Source organism: Rutidosis leptorrhynchoides, chromosome 2 (genome assembly GCF_046630445.1).
Source record: "Rutidosis leptorrhynchoides isolate AG116_Rl617_1_P2 chromosome 2, CSIRO_AGI_Rlap_v1, whole genome shotgun sequence".
In the NCBI taxonomy this organism is placed as follows: domain Eukaryota; kingdom Viridiplantae; phylum Streptophyta; class Magnoliopsida; order Asterales; family Asteraceae; genus Rutidosis; species Rutidosis leptorrhynchoides.
Genome location: NC_092334.1, coordinates 356,151,519 through 356,172,850, shown reverse-complemented (window position 1 = coordinate 356,172,850; position 21,332 = coordinate 356,151,519). Strand labels below are relative to the sequence as shown.

At 35.0% G+C, this 21,332-nt stretch overlaps 2 protein-coding genes across 2 annotated transcripts; one reads left to right on the top strand and one right to left on the bottom strand.

Annotated features, from left to right (window-relative positions):
• The first annotated feature begins 2,716 nt into the window (after positions 1 to 2,716).
• Positions 2,717 to 8,239, top strand: LOC139891986 (carbonic anhydrase-like). Its single transcript, XM_071875008.1, has 9 exons — positions 2,717 to 2,853; positions 3,338 to 3,385; positions 5,776 to 5,919; positions 6,010 to 6,058; positions 6,521 to 6,637; positions 6,736 to 6,789; positions 7,444 to 7,529; positions 7,652 to 7,757; positions 7,840 to 8,239. The coding sequence occupies exons 2-9, from the start codon at positions 3,348 to 3,350 to the stop codon at positions 8,002 to 8,004; spliced, it is 759 nt and encodes a 252-aa protein (XP_071731109.1). The 5' UTR covers positions 2,717 to 2,853; positions 3,338 to 3,347; the 3' UTR covers positions 8,005 to 8,239.
• Positions 8,240 to 8,448: 209 nt separating this feature from the next.
• Positions 8,449 to 14,919, bottom strand: LOC139888934 (uncharacterized). The gene is made up of 14 exons (XM_071871916.1): positions 14,825 to 14,919; positions 12,583 to 12,727; positions 12,379 to 12,446; positions 12,248 to 12,301; positions 12,085 to 12,168; positions 11,903 to 11,988; positions 11,570 to 11,650; positions 11,006 to 11,136; positions 10,815 to 10,856; positions 9,811 to 9,887; positions 9,643 to 9,733; positions 9,479 to 9,560; positions 8,806 to 8,878; positions 8,449 to 8,711 (listed from the first exon to the last, which is right to left on the bottom strand). The coding sequence occupies exons 1-14, from the start codon at positions 14,917 to 14,919 to the stop codon at positions 8,543 to 8,545; spliced, it is 1,278 nt and encodes a 425-aa protein (XP_071728017.1). The 3' UTR covers positions 8,449 to 8,542.
• Positions 14,920 to 21,332: the final 6,413 nt, after the last annotated feature.

The window sequence follows — 21,332 nt, the reverse complement described above, 5'->3', positions numbered from 1 at the left end:
TGAAGAAATATCCTGATTTCGCCACTGGTTGGAAGGGTTGTCACTTGAATATATATATATGTAGTTGGGATGTCAAAAGAATGTCGACATGTTATTGACAATATCATGCGACAAAAAAACACGTTATATATAAGGATTTAATATTTATTTTTTGTTATTATTACAAACTAAAAAACGTATACATATTATTATTTTTGGGTACATCTCGCTAGCTTCAATGCAATACCACATTTACGAGTCTCGACATTATCTTACACCTTGAATCTTCGAAAATATGCTTCCAGCGTTAAAAATTCATGATTCTATTTATGAATTTCAACTATCGTTGGTAAGATTTACGTGGCATCATTTTTTTCTTTCGTTCTTTATGGTGACATTCAAGCAGTGTTGTAAATCTCCCGAGATCTCCCCCGAGATCTCGTTTTTAGAAGGCAATCGAGACGAGATATTTATCTCCCGAGATTTCTCGGTCAACCGGGTCAAACTTAGTCAAAGTCACGATTTCTCAGATTTTCTTGCTAATTTGTAAGATTTTCTTGTAAAATTCGTAATTTTTAAGATTTTCTCGCTTATTTCTCGGATATTTTTGTAAAATCTCGTAAAAACGTATATAAATATACATATATATATTTATGTTTTTATGTATATTTTTATTAAAAAAACTATAAAGTCAACGTAAGTCAACGTCCGAGATCTCCCCAAGATTATTCCGAGATGCCGAGATCTCCCTAAAAAAGTCCAAACGAGATCTCCCCGAGATCCGAGTTCTCCAACCTTGTATTCAAGTCAATCGATCTCAAGTTTGTGACTTTCATTATGAATTGTACGTTGCCACAAGCCTGACTGATCTGATCACTTCATGTATCTTTAATAAAACGTTTTCATAATGCAAAACAACCGATGTAACTACCACAACTACCATTATCGTAACGATCACCACCGCCTCAAAATGTACTTGATCGTGTGTGAAAAGTAGTTGATATGTTACTAATAACATATACACAAGAAGACGGTGATGATCCTTACAGAGATGGTGGTAGTGGTACGATCGAGCAACTGTGATACGTACCCACAAAGAACAAGATTGTGGAGATCGTCTAGTTATCGAAATATTTCAATATAAGTGTATGATATATTTGGTCCTCCTTGTTAATTAAAATGTTTAGTTTTCAACTTTTAATGGACTTGGCAGTTGTTCATATGGGAAGATATTGCTTATATTTATTTGTATAAGTAATAACCGAATAAAGTGTACAATAAAAGTATTTAATGGGTGAATTTTATCAAATTCTAACTGAAATATGCCCAGATGAATTTATTCTGAGGTGGAAAATAGATAAGGTGCGTTCAAATGAAGTGAAGATCATCCATATATTATAGGACAGAGATAGAAACTTTATCATACCATTAAATTTAAATCCTCATAAATAACATTACCAACATTTCTCACCATGTTCTATAGATAACTCGTTATCCCTTTCATTATCACCCATCATTTCTCATTCCCATCGACTATAGTAACTTCATTTTTACTATAGCAAATATTATTTTGCGCAAAAAATGTACTACCTCCGTCCGACCGTCCATCTTAATAGTCCGGTATTCTTTTTTGTGTTATTCTAAATTAATAGTCAAATTCCATAAATAAATAAGAATAATAAGGTAGATTTCCTTTATACTCTTAACTTTCGCATATAAGACAAAAATATAGGTAAAAAGTAAGGAATAAAACTATATAGTAAAGAAAAAATACATGTGACAGTCACTTTTACAAATTTTTAGCGGACATATACCTTTGAAATTTAAATGAGTCAAGGGATGAGATTTTTTCAATGACCGAGTATTTTTACTCAGATTTATAATATATGTTAAAGTCAGTGTTGTAAATCTCCCGAGATCTCCCACGAGATCTCGTTTTTAGAAGGCAACCGAGACGAGATGTTCATCTCCCTAGATTTCTCGGTCAACGGGTTCAAACTTAGTCAAAGCCACGATTTCTTGAATTTTCTTGCTAATTTGTAAGATTTTCTTGTAAAATTTGTAATTTCTAAAATTTTCTCGCTCATTTCTCGGATATTTTTGAAAAATCTCGTAAAAACGTATATAAATATACATATATTTATGTTTTTATGTATATTTTTATTGAAAAAACTATAAAGTCAACATAAGTCAACGTCCGAGATCTCCCCGAGATTATTCCGAGATGCCGAGATCTCCCTAAAAAAGTTCAAACGAGATCTCCCCGAGATCCGAGTTCTCCAACCTTGGTTAAAGTTAATGTTATCTCCGAATGGCAGGTATGTTTTAATAAAATTTACTATATTTAACCATAAGACCATTCTAACGGTGATTGTGATGTGGACTGATTGTAGGGATCAGAAGATTGTGACGTTACAATTCTGTAGGATAAACGCCCCGGTAGGAGCATGTAGGCGTTGTCTGGGTGCCACATAGGAAGATAAACGCTCGTTGATCCCCCATAGTGAAGGATATAAGTAACTAGTTTTAACTTATATACATCGAGTAATTTGTTCTAAAACTGTAAATATCAGTTTATGAATGGGATGATTGTGATGTGTTCACATACACAAACAAAAATACAGTTACAATTATAACAAGTATGGAAGGATGACACGTGGAGTGAGGTGGTACGTCCAAACCTAATCTATCGAATTATCCATGCAGAACCAAAGAATCGAATTCTGTATAAAACCTGAAACAGTAAGACTAGCATATATCGACCTCTTGCAAATAATCCTCGTCGTTTGTCTGCTTTGCACGGATTAGCAACAACTCATCCTCATCATCTCCACCAAGCCTCACTCCTAATCAGCCTGTTTTGCTGCCCCTTTGGTATAGTATATAGTATATACACGTTGATTACGCTTTTTCTAAAAAAAATATATCCGACCCAACAATAACTAGCTGTCTACTTACTACGAAACAGTGTAGTTTTGGATAAGTGTATTGTAACGAATATTAAACTGAAAATCATGGATTTCATAACTGAAAAAGTTAGGCCATTTAACTGCATTATATATGGTACCTCTTTGGAAAACGTTTACTCAAACTAAACACATGAATTGCATTTTCACAAGAATACGTGAACAGAGCTTTCGTTTAGAAATGCAGATATTTTATTTTCAACAAGCGAAACATTCTCAAACAAAAATCTGAAACTTGCTTTAAGAGTTTCAAGATGAAGTGTTGATAATATATTCAGATGTATAGTAGCTAACCGGATATTATCTGTATATTTATATATATAAATATGTAATGAAAATTTCATCTCATGGAATCATGTATATAATATTAAATTGTGATTATTTGAATGCAGAGAAGAGAATATGGACCAGGCAATTGCAGCTCTAAAGAAGCTTCTAAGGTAATACCAACTCAAATGTAGTACGAGTACGTACAAGACTATCTAGTTTCTACTACGGGTATGTTTGGCAAAACAAGCTAGCTAATAGTTGGTAATTTGTAGCTGGTGGATGGTAGCTGCTAGCTTTTTATATGTATTTATATTGAGTTTTTAACAGGAACGGTTTAGAGTTTAGGGTTTAGGGTTTAGTGTTTTGGGTCTAGATATCACGAAGTGTCTTTTTTAAATGTTCATATTTTCATGTGATCTTGATGCCTGAAAATTTTTTTTCCAAAAAAACGAAAAAAAAAAGAATCTTGCTTCTCCCCGATTGGTTACTTCCCCATTGATCATGCCCCTATATATATATATAGGGGCAGGATCAATGGAGAAGTAACCAATCGGGGAGAAGCGGGGGAACCAATATATATATATATATATATATATATATATATATATATATATATATATATATATATATATATGGGCAGGATCAATGGGGAAGTAACCAATCGGGGGGAAGCAAATTTTTTTTTTTTTCGTTTTTTTGGAATCTTTTTTCTTGCATCAAAATCATACGAAAATATGAACATTTAGAAAAGACACTTCGTGATGAATGTTATTTTTTAGGCGGGAAAACGATCGACAAAAATAACATGCAAGATAATATTGTTCGTGAAGAATGTGAACGTTTTTTTTTTCATGTTTTGTGAAGTAAAATTTAACCCGATTTAGAGTTTAGGGTTTAGGGTTTGGTGTTTTAGGTTTATTCTATAAACCCAAAACACCAAACCCTAAACCCTAAACCCTAAACTCTAAACCGTTCGTATTAAAAACTCAATCTAAACCCTAAATCTAAACCCTAAACCCTACATTTCTAAACCCTTATATCTAAACCCTATAAACCCTAATATCTAAAACCTCAATATACGCTCGAAAAACACGATAATTGTTATATATTACTTCTTCGAGCGTTTTTCCGTCAAAATAAAAACATTTATCACAAAGTGCCTTTATTAAATGTTCATATTTTCATCCAATCTATAATGTTCGTGAACAAAGTTTTTTCAAAAAACGAAAAAAAAAAAAAAAAAAAAAAAAAACATTTTGCTTCCCTCCGTTTCCCCCCGATTGGTTACTTCCCTCTTGATATATATATATATATATATATATATATATATATATATATATATATATATATATATATATATATATATATATATATATATATATATATATATATATAGGGGCAGGATCAATGGGGAAGTAACCAATCGGGGGAAGCAAAATTTTTTTTTTTTTTTTCGTTTTTTTTGAATTTTTTTTCCGGCATCAAGATCACACAAAAATATGAACATTTAGAAGAGACACTTCGTGATGAATGATATTATTTAGGCGGGAAAACGATCGACAAAAATAACATTCAAGATAATATTGTTCGTGAAGAATATGAACGTTTTTTTTCCATGTTTTGTGAAGTAAAATTTAGCCCGATTTAGAGTTTAGGGTTTAGGGTTTAGGGTTTGGTGTTTTGGGTTTATTCCATAAACCCAAAACACTGAACCCTAAACCCTAAACTCTAAACCGTTCGTGTTAAAAACTCAATCTAAATCCTAAATCTAAACCCTAAATCTAAACCCTAAACCCTAAATTTCTAAACCCTAATATCTAAACCCTATAAACCCTAATATCTAAACCCTAATATCTAAACCCCAATAGCTAAAACCTCAAAATACGCTCGAAAAACACGATAATTGTTATATATTACTTCTTCGAGCGTTTTCCCGCCAAAATAAAAACATTTATCACAAAGTGTCTCTACTAAATGTTCATATTTTCATCTCATCTATAATGTTCGTGAACAAAGTTTTTTCAAAAAACGAAAAAAAAAAAAAAAATTGCTCCCCCCGCTTCCCCCCGAATGGTTACTTCCCTCTTGATCATACCACTATATATATATATATATATATATATATATATATATATTAACCTCTTGATCATACCACTATATATATATATATATATATATATATATATATATATATATATATATATATATATATATATATATATATATATATATATATATATATATATATAAAGAACAACCTAAATATTTTTATTTTTATTTTCAAATTCTGACATAAAACTACCCAACATTATGCACCTGCATCATAAACATGTATAAACTTCAAAAGAAGTTATGGAATAACTTGCATCAACCTTCACTTTGGGTACAAATTAACCCCTTCTGTTTTATTATTAGATTTTACTATGAAAAAGATCAATAAAAAACTGAACTGCTCTTTGACTTTTATATAAACAAACAAAATGTTTGATTAAATTAAAGGATCTAGCACTTTTTTTATTACAATTCATGGATTAATTAATTATGGATAATGGTTGTATAGTGAGAAGGAGGAGTTGGCACCTGTGGCTGCTGCAAAAATCGACCAGATCACTGCCCAACTTAAAACATCCAACACCAAACCTGCATTTGACCCTGTCGAGAGGATCAAAACCGGGTTTGCCAAGTTCAAAACCGAGAAATATGCGTGAGTCTGCAATTATTTTATTTATAACATAATAATTACTTTATACAATAATACTCTTTTATTGATTGATTGTACGAATTACGTATCCAGAACAAATCCAGCCTTGTATGAAGAACTTTCCAAAGGCCAGAGCCCAAAGGTACACCTACTCACTTCGAATCATAATGATTTGAAAACAAGAAAAAATTTGTAATAACCGTTAATAATATAAACCAACTTATGGAACCAGTTCCTATCCGCCTAAAGATTTTACCATATTGTTCTGCTACCACCGGTTTCCTACCTTTTCAGAAAGGCAATGGCAAACGGGTCGATGTGGGTCGGGTTGGCTAGAGGTCAAAACGGGTCATGGGACAAAATGGGTCATGGGTCGAACATGTCTGAATTTTTAGACGGGTCAAATGGGTCGGGTCTAAATGGGTTGGGTGGAGACCCGTTTCTCGAAGTTTCGTGATACGCATTTCAATTTCAGATTCGCGTTTTTATTTCAGTTTTGCGAAACGGGTTTTAATTTTCAGTTTCGCGTTTAAATTTTCAGATTTGCGTTTTTATTTGTGGACTGAGGCTACTTCTCGTAATTAACATATGAATTATGTGACAGTTTATGGTGTTTGCATGCTCGGACTCCCGAGTCTGCCCATCACATGTGCTAGATTTCCAACCCGGTGAGGCATTTGTGGTCCGTAATGTAGCCAACATGGTCCCACCCTTTGACAAGGTTGATTCACAGTTGTAATTACTTATTTATCATTAGAATAAATATTATTAACTAGTCATATATTTAACTGTAGTTTTCTTTGTTACCTGCAAGAACAGGTTAAATATGCTGGTGTAGGAGCTGCTGTTGAGTATGCAGTTCTGCATCTCAAGGTAATCTAAAGCCCCCTGTTGCATAACTTTAGATGCTTCGCATTTTCTACACAGTACACATGAAACTCCTATAATAACATTGTTTATATGTTCGATTCCAAAAAAGTAGATGATTCTATTTAAGCATTACAAGTGAAAAGTATGAGGGATAAATGGATGGTCAAAATGGGTCATGGATCGAACGGGTCTGAATTTTTGACCGTTCGATCCTCTTCCGCTCCATATACTGGGGGCTGTTGAAGGACCATTGGCTTGACTCATCATTTATTATTAACTCTAGTTAGTCCTTTGGATGGCTCTTCTTGTATCTATATATTTGTGGTTCCATAAGCTATTTGGATCAATGTAAACTACACTTATTTACATAATTTATGTTGCTTATCACATATAACTTTCTCGAGCCAAAATCTGAATACAAGCAACATACATAAACATATGCAAGGGACCGACTGCGTCAAAAAAGTTAACTTTGGTAACCTGTTGGTATATAAGTCATGGCTAACATACAATAGTACATATTTAAAAGTTGAATGCGGAATTTGGTGGTAGTTCAATGCATTTTCAAACAATATTCCCTAAACATAAAGGAGACACTTTCAACCCATTTATTAACTATCCAAATATAGTTACAAGTTATGAATTTGAATGATGCAGGTGGAGCAGATAGTTGTAATTGGGCACAGCCGTTGTGGTGGAATTAAGGGACTCATGACTTTCCCGGATGAAGGACCCCACACAACGTAAGTTCCATTTCTATATACAAACAGTTACGCTACAAATTTACCTTTAGGACCTCTACCGTGTTCAATTCTGATTCAATAAGTTATATTCTTCGCTATATTAATTGTGTCCTATATGGCAGTGATTTCATTGAGGACTGGGTGAAACTTGGTCTCCCTGCAAAGTCAAAAGTCAAAGCAGAGAGTAGCAGTTCATCTGTTGATGATCAATGTGTAACCTGTGAAAGGGTAAACATTTTTTAATTTACTACAGTAAATAACAATTTAACCTTTTTCTGTGTAAAGTAACCATTATGTGATTAAAATGCAGGAGGCAGTGAATGTATCTCTTGCAAATCTGCTAACGTACCCGTTTGTGAGAGACGGACTAGTGAAGAAAACACTTGCACTCAAGGGCGGACACTATGATTTCGTTAACGGATCCTTTGAGCTGTGGGGACTTGATTTCGGCCTTTCTCCAACTACCTCTGCATGATTGAGCTACTTATATATATGAAATACCATCCTTACCCCTCCTTCACACTTTTCTTCCAACCAAACTTCAGATATGATCTTTACATGTATTCCCCTATAATAAAAGAAAACTGAAGGATTTTTCATTCAGTCATTGTTATGTATGCATGTTACTTTCTTTCATTTTCTTATTTCTTTTTTTATGTATGCGAATACTTTTGTAATGTTAATAAATGAAAATTGAAAAGCTTCTCACACATTATTCTCTTTACTCTTCCTTACAATTGTAAAATGTACCCACCATATTACAACTCTTCTACAAAAGTGTGATATTTCAAACATATTGACTCATAATATATATGGGTACATGAGGAATTTCGACCTCTTTATGTAAAATCAAAAAGCTAAAAAATTACAAAAAACTTTGAAATTAGTTAAGCAAAAATCGAACGATAACAAAAGGGCTCATATGAATTAAAGGTAATAGTCCAAACTGTACTGCAGTTTGTTTTCCCAGAACATAAAAACGGATAAATATAGTATATCGAAAGAGTTAAAAATCATAACATTTTACGCAAGGGTCTAAGTTCCCTGGGCACACCATCAAAGTTCCCCGAGTTTACGTCCGTTTGCAGCATTGGTCTCTTCCCACTCTTCCATTGGATCCCCTCTGCTAGATGTTCTTTGTTTGGTGTCAGCATTACAAAATTTGGATCCGCCCTTTCGTAACTGCATTTTTTTCAAGATTAAACGTTTCATTAATTCGATTCATTTACTTTCATTTCAGAATCTTATATGTTGTTATAAAATAATCAATACTAACCTTGCTTCTCTAACATTGTCCACACGAAGACCAAAGCCTAAGGATGTCTTTCCCACTGCACGGTCTCTAATAGCTGCACAATATCCAAATCATATCATCTTTACATGTTCATTATTATTAACGTAAAACCTCGTGTTTCATGTCGGTTTACGGGATAATGTATGCATAGGCCACGCACGTACTAAAGTATATTGTTGTAAAAAAACCCCGATTACTCTTGCTTAATCCCCAATTACTCGTTTTTTAAGAACATCATGTTCCGATTTTCCAAAATCCGTTTAATTAATTGGTGAACATCGGTTAATGGGTCAAAAACGGATTTGTACGGATTTGTTGATCAAATCGGTCAAAGTCAAAATAACAATTTAACACGAATTTAAACTATAATTTTATAGTATTTGAACAAAATGAACGATTTTAGACAGTTATGTTAAAGTTCTATGTTTATGTTCATGGTTTTCTACTATATTCACACATATAATTTTGAAATTTATTATTTAAAAGTAAAAAAGCCAATTAATCCCCGATTAATCGTCAAATTTAGGATTACTTCTTCCAAGGTCCCAACCGGTTACTCCCCGAATAGTGAGTTTTGCAACCTTGCTTGAGCACACTATATAATTGTTAATATATGTATACACATTTCTATTTCTATATTCATCACATAAATTACCCGACACGCTGAAACTAAACGAAGGCTTCCACCATGACTTAAAAGAAAAGGACACAGACGAACTAAGCGGGCCCACTTTTCCCTGGAAGAAAACATAAACAACTATCATAAAAAGTTGGTGCAATTCACATTTAAAGCATAAATCTGGAACTAAAATAAGTGACCTTCAGCAAAATGTTTTTATTGGCTTGCCAAGATGCAGCAATATTAAAGGTGGCATCATGTATGTTGTTTGATCCCTTTTGATCCGTCATTCTGTTAAAAAGATATAAAGGACTCAAATTTTTTTTCCCAACCACATGTGGATAAAGTTCACACTACACAAAAATTACCTAGTTAGCAACTCGAACCCGAAGTCGATATAGTTAGTAATCCCGATTACTTCATTTTCTTCAAGTGGATTCTTCACCTGCATAATCCCAACAACCCAAATCAATATAGATCAAAATAAGTGGGAGGTCTTAAGTTCGAGTCCCCTCTCTTATAACATTACAGGGTATTTACCCGATTTATGGAGGGACCCCAGGGAGGTTTTACCGACTCGTATTTGAGGATTTCGGCCCACCCTGCCTACCGCTCGGGATGGTTTAGGATCGGGTGGGTAAGTTATTCCCCGTCAGTGATTCTAAATACTTGTCTTTCAAAAAAAACAAAAAAAAAAAAACAAAGGTGGCATTGTTGACACGTTTATGGGAAAATGGGTTGTTAGATAGTGTTATACATAGTACATTATTTTCTTCTTAGGGATGACAAGATTTTCTTTAAACCAATTGAACACTAATAATGGTGGTATATATTAACCCTATGGGCGGGTTTTACCGGATTCGTTCACGGACCTCTACCCGGAACATTGCCCGAATGGATGTGTTCCCGGGTACCGTTGATCGGATTCGGGTTTCCGCCCGAACGTGTGTGTTACGTGCAAATAATGAGGGTCGTTGAAATAAATGATCTACTGATGCCAAAAATTCGCCGTTCAAAAAAAAAAAAGATTGGGTTATACATTATCTCTAACAGGTCAAAAGTCAATCAGGCTAAATGTGACCCATGGTGCTCTTTAAATGCCAAAAACCTCCTGAACTATTTTAGTTCAATACGGAGTAATTTTTAATCACAGTTAACACTTTATCTATTTATAAGACTCGAGAAAAGAACTTTTTGTGGATCAGCCTGGTGCAACCCGTAAAAAAATTTACCTGTTTGGACACATTACCCAAACTGCCGGACCTAAATACATGCACACACGCACGCACGGATAACCAGTGTGTGTGTGTGTGTGTGTGTGTGTGTGAGAGAGAGAGAGAGAGAGAGAGAGAGAGAGAGAGAGAGAGAGTACCCTTCGTTGGACAACCACATGCTGATAGAAAGAGGCTAAGAACTGCAGGTGTGGCGTTACAGAGAAAAATTAGTACTTGATGTTATCGAGTGGTATAAGCAGATGAGTCATTAGGTCTAGAATGGTGATGTTATCGAGTGGTATAAATAAACTCCCATATGAAAATGCATGAAACCATAAAGGTAACTGACCTGAGAGTTTTGTGCATATTCAAGACCAAAATTAAAGGATGGGCTCAGTGGACTGCCTGTTCCAATACCGTAGCCTACTGCATAATTCCAATTCTTCAAATTTTTGTATTTTGCCCCGTCCTTCTGTTCAACTACTCAACCACAATAACCACGAAAAAAGTCAACTTACAAATTCAGTAAACCGCGAAGCAAATTGGTATTACAACATCAGGGAGAAAACGGATAGAGCCTTGACGAATTGTTAGACACAAAGGCTAACAACAAATTTATATAAAATTCTATTGGTTCCTCTTTATCCTGAATATTGATGATGATGAGTAGCATTTTGTACTAGGTGGATGAGAAACAAAGGGCTAGCCAACAAATGATAAGATGGGCACGCACGTGAAGTTTTACTTAACAAGAGCAAATTGCCCATCACTTAAACCGTAAGTTACTCTGTTTTCCTCTCTAATGTTGGCTGTGGGACCGGTCAGTGGGGGCCACCAAAGGGAAAGTTTTACCCTTTATTTGCAGTAGACAAGACGTAGATTTATGAAAAGAATTTTCGAATAAGATACTTACATTCAGGTTCATATTGCACCCCAGCAGTTAACCTTCCTAGCTTGGTCACCAGCCATGCAGATTTTGGTAAGTCATCTCCCACTACATTTGAGAAACATTGTTAAAAGTAATAATAATGAATATAACCATTTCTCACTCATTATCGTATAATTCATAGTAACGACTACTTTGACAAAAATTAATTAGCCATATTTTTTGTTTATTCCATGTCTCGTGAAAATTCAATAACCACATAAATCTTACATGAATCAAAACTAGGGAAACTAAAATGATTATAATGTATATGATAAGCAAATTTAGTTTTCGAAATAACATGCATTTCACGTCACATACATGAATATGGCAAAAGTGTGGCTCCACATGACAAATTCGATGAGCCATATCTCAAACCCATTATACCATAGTCTTCAGAACGTACCCTACATAAGAAGGGAGTATTGTGAGTGAATATAATTACATCAAAGAATCGAAATGATAAAAAAATGTTTAAATTTGCTGGATCGAGATGAACTAACCTCTCCTTTTGAAGCACAGGAAATATACCAAACGCTCCAAAACCATATCTTGGGTAGTACGCACATGCTCTCATGAGTAAAATCCTGAACACGAGAACATGTAACAACATATAAAGAAATTAAAATGAATTTGAAAATAATAGAGGGGAATTTTACTACTTACGGATCAGAACTCGATACATAAAGATCTGTGAACGTGTGAGGATCATCAGCATCACTGTGAAGATCATTAAATGTATATTTCAATAAAATCATCAAAAGAGGTAAATTGTAACACACATTCTATTTAAATACCTTTGCCAGCGAAATAGTGCATTACCAACAATTGGTTCCTCGGGCTTATTATCAAGGGGACCTGAAACCTAAATGCAGGCTAAGGAAAAAAATTATGTTCGGTAAAAAAAAAAAAAACATTCAATTTAGTTCTCAACAAAACATAGGTCAATAAATATGAACAAATAGTTTTGATAGTTAGAGACGGAATATATTGGTGGATACAGTTGCTATTAAATCTACATGTCGGTCTTCAATTGGCTTCAACATGAAAATAGTACTAAAATGATTTGCTGCATCAAAATAATCTTCAAATAGGCTTTTTAACGCAAGCTTCCCAAATAACAAATTATATGATGACTCCAACATCCTGCACCACTTGAACATGAGTTGCTTACATTTGAAACCAAATTTATATAATTGCTATTACCAAGTAGAAGCTTCTTTTTTTGGGTAATGGGATGGGATCACCTGATGAATCTTACTAAAAAGAGTAAAGAATCATTACAATGAGGAACAAAATCGCTATAGAAGACGCACTATAGTTTTTTTTTTTTTTTTTTTTTTTTTTTTTGGTAAGCTAGGAAACCATCCACATTGGCTCCCCCATAGAAGGTAAAACCTTGGATAATCAAGCCCCCGCGAGACCTGGTACCGGGTGAATTGCGCATTATGCACACCCTCTAGTCACACTCCCTTTTTGAACAATTTGGCATAGTCATGAATTAGCCACTTGAGCAACAAGCTCACAAAAAATACCTTGATGGTGCTTTATTACAAACAACAAAATGACCCGACTTGTTGTTTGATTCAATGTTAATTATCATAAACAACCAAGATGAATAGCAACAAGTGCTAGAAAGTACACATTTATACATAAAAAAATCCTAGATTCAAAAATTTTCACAAAAACCTAATTGAGTAGCTACCAAATTTCTAACAATGACATCAATTGATCAACTCATACATGATCAACTAAGATGAGCTAGGGCTGTAAATGAGCCGAGCTACTCGTGAGCTACTCGAGCTCGGCTCGTTAAAAACTCGATTCGAGCCGAGCCTAAACGAGCTCGAGCCCGAGTTCGAGCTTAAGTTATGGCTCGTTTGATAAACGAGCTCGAGCTCGAGCCTTAAATGTCGAGCTCGATTAAGCTCGCGAGCCTAAACGAGCTTTTACATATACATACATATATATAATATAATATATATAATATATAATATATATTGTATTAATAATTGGTAAGTAGGTACAAGTTAAAAAGATACTACTCGATATAATATAATGAGCATTTGAATTTTATTCTCATTTCCACTTTCTGAGACTACATTCATTTTTCCTCTTATTTTCATTTTCCCAATTTTTCATATTTCAAACATGGCCATTCAGTTTCTAATATCTTTATTACCCCTTATTTATTACAGTAATCCCTTTGGTTCCCAATATACGCATGTCTTTCTTTTCCCCCATCTCTATCGGAACTACGGAAGTCTTCATCATCAAATATTTTAAAAAGCTCGATCTTTAATTATCTTGTATATGTATATATACTCTTCTTAACTTTGAGAGTGAATTGACAGCAATCACAAGCCCCAAAATAAGATTATAGCTAGGAACTCAATTAATTAAGAATGCTATAAGAACATCTACACAACTGCTAAGAATGCAGCCAGTGAGCCAACCATTTTCTTCTTCAAAGAGTATAACAAGCTTGAGCTTTACATAATGAGTTGAGCTTTATATCAAGAACAATATTGAATTTTAGAAAACAAACGAGCTTTTAACAAGCCGAGCTTGAGATTTTTACATAAATCACGAGCCGAGCTCGAGCTCAAAATTTAAGGCTCGAAGGCTCGAGCTTTCTGACAAACAAACGAGCCGAGCTCGAACACTACCAAGCTCGGGCTCGGCTCGGCTCGTTTACAGCCCTTTAGATTTTATAGATATTCACTTGTTTACCCATACGTGAGCTCAAAATCCATCTTTTATTGGTTCGGTTTCTAATGTAACACGTGTTGTTCTAATAAACATTTCCCATTTATTTTTCTAATTCATCATTAGTGGCGTCAATGGCGCGCAACTTAGCTGGTAATGGGTGGGCCAGATGTGCCCCATATTATCACATTATGGAATTGGGAGCCGATTGTGAGCTGGTCTAGGTTGCCGATTATCAACTTTTTGAAACAAAAATTCATAAATAGCATGTCCCATAAGGGTCGTTATATCCGCATCAAAAGTTTCATGTTCAAATGTCATTAGATAAACATATCGAGTGGGCGAAAAAGTGTTTGATAAACGATCACATGTATAACCTGGTTCAATCATGTTGGATTTTGATATTTGGCCTAAATGCAAAATGCATACAATTGATTCTAAGGAAATCATTATTCACATAAATAAAGACAAGCACATATATAAATAACAGTGATGTTATAAATTGAAGAGATTATGGTGTAACAACAATCAAACCTGGTTCGAGCAGCAAGAGGAGGGAAATCAAAAAGTGGTGGGACCAACACCATTGGCGGTGGTGGTCCTTTTGTTGATGACAATAATCCACCCATTAATTAATCTTTAATATTTTCTTAATCTTAATCGATATGAAACCAGAAACTAATAATCTCACTTTTATGAATTTTATTGGGAAGCAATCAAGTTCTGAGCCTTGGTCCGTAAATTTCTCACTTAACTGAATCAATCCACTCAATGACTCTTTCTTTCAGTCGGTGACGTGGCACCTTTTAAAGGCGTGTTTATCGCTTACGTGGCCTCTTTCCCATAGTTTCGGGTCCGATACTCATTTGAGGATTGGTATTGGTATTGGTATTGGATTCATTCGTGAACTTGAAATAAAATCGAGGTAGAACATAAACGCTCGTAAACGTAATATATCAATCAATATCAACGAATATAAATGTGGAGCAAACATAAATATAAGGGACGACACCTCCTATAGCGATTATATGATCAAAACTTAATAGGTCTTAAAAAATTTATTCGATCACTTACACATAATATTTAATGTGTCGGGTCAAGACGGGTAGGATCGCACACAAAACACAAACATAGAAATTGAATAATACTTGCAAAATATAAGGTTGTTCATATTTTTACTATTCTCATTACCATCAACTATCATACAAAATTATTTATACAAAAAATGAATTGATATTTCCACAAATATTACACCATACACAAAAATCTATAATCTATCTATATCTATAACATATTATAAATCAAGGGAATTTTGCTGACGTGTCGGCCTCACATTAAAAGCTGATGTGGCATCCTATGTGTAATTACCTGATTAATCCGGTTTTATTTATTGCTTACATGTTATTTTCACGTCTTTCCACGTCTGATTATCAAACTGAAAAAAAAAACTCTAACACATACGATCGATTCTGGTAACATTCGTTGGCGATTATTTGAGGCTCCGGCTGAATCGATTGATGAAATCACCCAAAATCCAACGTTAATCAATCGATAGATATATCGCCATATATCAATCGTGAGTTAAATTAGACTTCGGTGTCGATTTTTGCAAAACAAATCGTTCCTGTCAAATACACCAACATCCAAGGGTTGTTGAATCTTTAATCAACCGAATCTATTTCGTAATGTATGATTCCATATTAAACGACGGTAGCGGCAACGATTTATGAAAAAACGTCGGTTTGTCGAATGTGAAAATCAGGAACATCCAACCTTTTTTGAATCGATTCAGGTATACATTCATTATCAAATCGAATCTATTTTAAGTTTTAACAAAAAAAAATTCATAAATGACTCTGTTGAACGATTCATGAACATCCAACCATTATTGAATCGTTTCAGGTATAAATTTAATTTCATCAGTGATTCGAAAAATTAAGTGTTCGACTCATAAATTAAATTATGAAGAAAAAAAATTTTGATTGTAATATTGTAGCATATATGTTTCTATGATAATCAATTCCATCGTTATGAATGTTATTTCTTCGAGCGTTTTTTTTTCAACTTGTGTGATGTTTTTTTTTTCAAAATTTAGTCCAATTTAGAGTGTAGGGTTTATGGTTTAGGGTTTTGAATTTAGTCCCTAAACCCAAAATCCTAAACCCTAAACTTTAAACCGTTCGTTTTAAAATAAAAACTCAATCTAAACCCGAAACCCTACTTTCTAAATAACATTTATCACGATGAATGTTAATTTTTCGAGCGTTTTCTAGGTCAAAATAATAACATTTATCACAAAGTGTCCTTTTTAAATGTTAATATTTTCACCTAATCTTAATGTTTGTAAAAAAAAAAAAATTACAAAAATGAAAAAAACGAAACGCTCAATCCATATCTGGTGGTAGTGTGCCGGTAACACAACAACAACAATAAGGGTGGTGGTTGCGTCGGAACAGATCATCGAAACAGAAACTGGCGAGGGTGGTGGTTGTAACGACCCGACCAAAACCGTTATTGACGGCGCCGTTAACTTAGGTCCCGTTGCGTGGTCGTAGTCCCTATATGAGACTCGTTTGACCAAAATTATGTCGCATTCATTTGAAACGTACAAGACTTGCAAAGTTTAGTTTACAAAACCGTTCGACAACAAGTCTAAGTTTACAAAAGTCATAAAGTATAAATGAAATAACTTGCGACATAATTAGTTTAAAAACACAGTTGCTATAATTAGCGTAGGTATGTAAACAAAAGTTTGAATCCAAAAGTGCTATCCCTAGCGTATGCATGCATGGTTGACTCCAATCAAGTAATCAAAGAGTGCGGAAGCATGTATCACTAAGCATTCAAAACCTGAGAAAACATAGAAGAATCTGTCAACGAAAACGTTGGTGAAATCATAGGTTTAGTAAGTATTAAACGTTGTTTTTGAACCACAAGATTTTGTATTTCCATAACGTAGATTATCCAAATCATTTGCATTCCAAAAGTGTTGTTATACGCGAGCACTCAATTATCAAAACTTAACCAACGTTACCCCATCACACAGTGCTAGAACCCACACTAAAACACAAAAATATATTTCATCCGCATAACGGTAGCGAACCGTCCGAATGAGGGTTTGTTAAACCCGTATGGCCACACAATATAAGTTCTCGCTTACACCCTGCAAGTGTAACTAATGATAATCGAATTGAGGCATTTTTGTTCTAACTCGCACGTGGAATGTTTGTTTTTCACACTTGTGTTCAAAACATAAAAGTAAGTAGTACAAGATGTAACAAAGTATATGTTTTCTCAGCCCACGATTTAAAAGTATAAAAGTTGTTGAAAAGGTGGGACTATGATCTCACCTCGAGTGCACGAGTATAAAGGTACTTCAACAAGTAAACGTGTGCATGAAAGTTGCTTAGCCTTGACCTAAACAAGTAAGTTATATCAATTAACCGGTTACGACACAAGGTCGGGTGAAATGTGTTCAATTAGTCCTATGGCTCGTTACGACTCGATTAAGTATAGCATGTGAATCACGTTGTCAAGTTTCATACAAGAAACAAGTATAAAAGCATGTTAGAATGATTGTATAAAAGTTTGGTTAAGTTTGACTAAAAGTCAAACTTGGTCAAAGTCAACGAAAAAGTCAACATGTTCGGGTCGGGCCTCGGACTATTTTTCTATGCTAGTTATTCATATACAAGTATATTAGAACAAGTTTCATGTGAATCGGAGGTCGATAGCTAGTCAAACATTTCACGTGAAAAGTGACAAAGTGAGCAGAATCTGGCCAGACCCATTTGCGCGCCGCGCGGGGTGAGGTGCGCGTCGCGCACCATGCTGTTCAGCTATTTTCTGCAGTTTTCAACTTATGCACGAATCCAACTTCAAAAATTCCTAACTCACAAACCGCAAATCTCCTAAACATGTATCTTATATCGTTGGAAAGGTATGTTAACAAGGAATACAACTAAACACTTTTCATAGATCATAACCGACAATTTCCAAATCGAAAACATCATCAAAGTTCATCATTTTCAACCAAAAATCAAAGAAACGCATTTTATGATTCGGGAACTTTTAACATACAAATGATATGCCGTTTTGAAGGTAATAACGCATACATTGCAACTAGACGCATATTCCAAGTTTCAATAAACATTTACTACGTCAAAATCACTAGCCACGTTATCGTTTCAAAATCAATTTCGACACAAATGAGACTTATGATTCACTAATCAAACGCTAGCATACATCACACCATTTCGAAGCTATTTACGCATACAATTTAACTAGTTAACTAGCATATATTCAAACAAGTGTCTCAACTAGCATTCAACCGCATCAAGTTCCTACCAAAACGATAATCGATTCACCAAAAACACATTTCATGTTATTGAGCTAGTTTATCATCATCCAACATATCAAAACGAAGCTAATGAAGTAACTAACACTTTTAACACATACACTTTATCTTATAACATCATTTGAGCAACCAAAACTCAAGATTAAGCTAGACCCATTTGGGTGTTCATGTCATATTTTCAAAACACGAAGAACGAGCATACAAATTACATACACGACATCCCTACGAGCCATAGACACTAATTAACCACTTGAAAAGTCTAAAAACAAATTTAACAAGTTAGGGTTTCATGAGAAATTCTTACCCCATGCCATGAGACTAGTATCAAATCGAAGAGGATGAAACGAGGATTCCAAAAGTACAATTTGTTTTGATGTTTGCTCCATGATTCGGTTTTAGATGATGAATTTGTGTTTGAGGGTTTTGTGTTCATAAAAGGGAAGTAGAGAGAAAAAGGGAGGAAGAAGGTGAAAGGTGTTGGTGGAAATGAATGGAGGAGGTGAAGTGGTTGACTAGTTGACCTAGTCACCACTTTGCCCACTTGTCAACTTAAGTCCCTCATGTTTGTAGTCGGGTGCGGGAATTAACCAAACGAAATATTTTAAAAACGCTCGAGTAGACGAGTGATGTTATAATTAAATAACGAGAATATTATAAACGTTAGTCAACGGAAATTGGGAATTTAAATAGCGAAAGATATTATTAAAAAAAAAAAAGACGGTGTTAAAAATAAATTTAACGGAAAAACGCGGGATGTTACATTATCCACACCTCAAAAGAAATTTCGTCCCGAAATTTAGTTGGAAGTAGTAGTTGTTGAATCTTACTCGAGATCTTGCGTTGTAAAAATTTACGAATAAGTGAAGGTACGTCTTTGGGCATTTCAACGAACTTGAAGGTCGGGGTCGTATGTTGTTTGAAGGTTTTTGTTTCACGATTCATGGTTTCAACCGGTTCTCCTAGGAAGTGAAGTTTATCGTCGATAGTAAGCTCATCAAAGAAGATAACAAGTTCTTGTTTCGCAAAACACGTCTTTAAGTTGATTCATCGAATGTAGGATAAACGGAGACCCAAAATGAGTCGGAAAAGTCTAAACGGCTAGCGACGGGTCCAAAACACCCCAAGAATTTAAAGGATCAAAATATCGCGGATTTAGCTTCCTACGTTTTCCCGAAACGGATTGCACCTTTCCAAGGTGCGACTCTTAACGTGACGCGGTTTCCCACGTGGAATTTGAAATGTTTACGTCTAACATCGGCGTAGCTCTTGGTGATTACGAGTCGCGTAGGGTTTTACCTGAATATGAATAAATTTTCTCGGTTGCTCATGAATAACCTCGGCCCCGGTGAATTGATCATCGTTTACTTGGTTCGACAAAGGAGAATGACGTTTTCGGTCACATGTGGTTTCAAAAGGAGTGACGTTAAAACTCGAATGAAAATCATTGTAGTACGAGGATTCGGTTAAAGGAAAATACTTTTCTCAAGTAAATTTGAAGTTGGTAATACAAACTTGTATTATGGTTTCCAAGGTTTAAATCGCATGTTTGTTCGGTCCGTCGGGTAGTGGATGGTACGCGGTACTCATGTCTAAACGCGGTCCCGAGGCTTTTTGTAAGGTACTCCAAAATCTAGAAGTGAAACGAGGATCTCGATCCGAAACGGGGTACATTTCCCTAAGGCATATTGAACAAGTTTGCTAGGAATTGAAAACGTTAGCTAGGACAAGTTTCTCAAGAAAATTCGCGTCGCGGAAGATTTATCGGTTTCCAAAAACGTTCGTCGGGGCAAGTTCTTATCGGGTTTTGAAAACGATTGTTAGGACTATCCACCCTCGCGGCGAATACTTGTATGACGTGAAGAGTCGTTCTCCATTGAGAATTTAGAATAAGGACCTCCTGAACCGGAAGTACGAGGGTGATGCAAGAGAAGTTTCCGCCCCGATGTGAGCATAACGAGTAAATTGTAGTTAGTCAATAAGACTGCGCGAGGACGAGATAGTATACCCGTGTGACATACGGTTGAAGTCGAATGGAATCGGTAATTCATTCGGAAGCATAAATATAATTTGACAATAATTGAAGGTGTGTCCCCGGTATGGTTGTTATAATTATTCTCGGTGTTTTCGGATGTCCAAACCTGAAAAGATGAAGTCATGTACATGGCACATGGTGGTGTTTAGGTTGATCGAGTCTAACCACCATCACGCGTCACTAGAACTTTGGTATGTCTTACCGTAATATAACCACGTTGATCGAGTGTCGTTATATTACGCTAACTCATACCTCCATTCCCACATCACTCTATAGATTCAAGTTCGTGTAATCGTGAAATTTAAAATAAACAAAGTGTAACGACGTCTCTAACGTGACTCGTATTGAATCGAAAGATTTAGTGCAACTATGAAGAAGCGTTCCCCGAGGGAAGTGTATAAATGATTGTTCACGTCAATGTGGTTCGAGTCAGACAATATTGTATTTAGGTATGAAAAGAGTAACGAGTCATGATAACAAGTAATACGCAACCGTAGCGATAAATGGTGATGACGATACTCATCTAGAGTAGTGACAGTGACTTTACAATATTCATGGATAGTAAGATGAGACGGGGGGAATAACAACCAAGGAGTCAGAGTTCCCGAACTAAAGTGGCAGGATACGAGTTCGTATAATGAAGGTTGGGTACC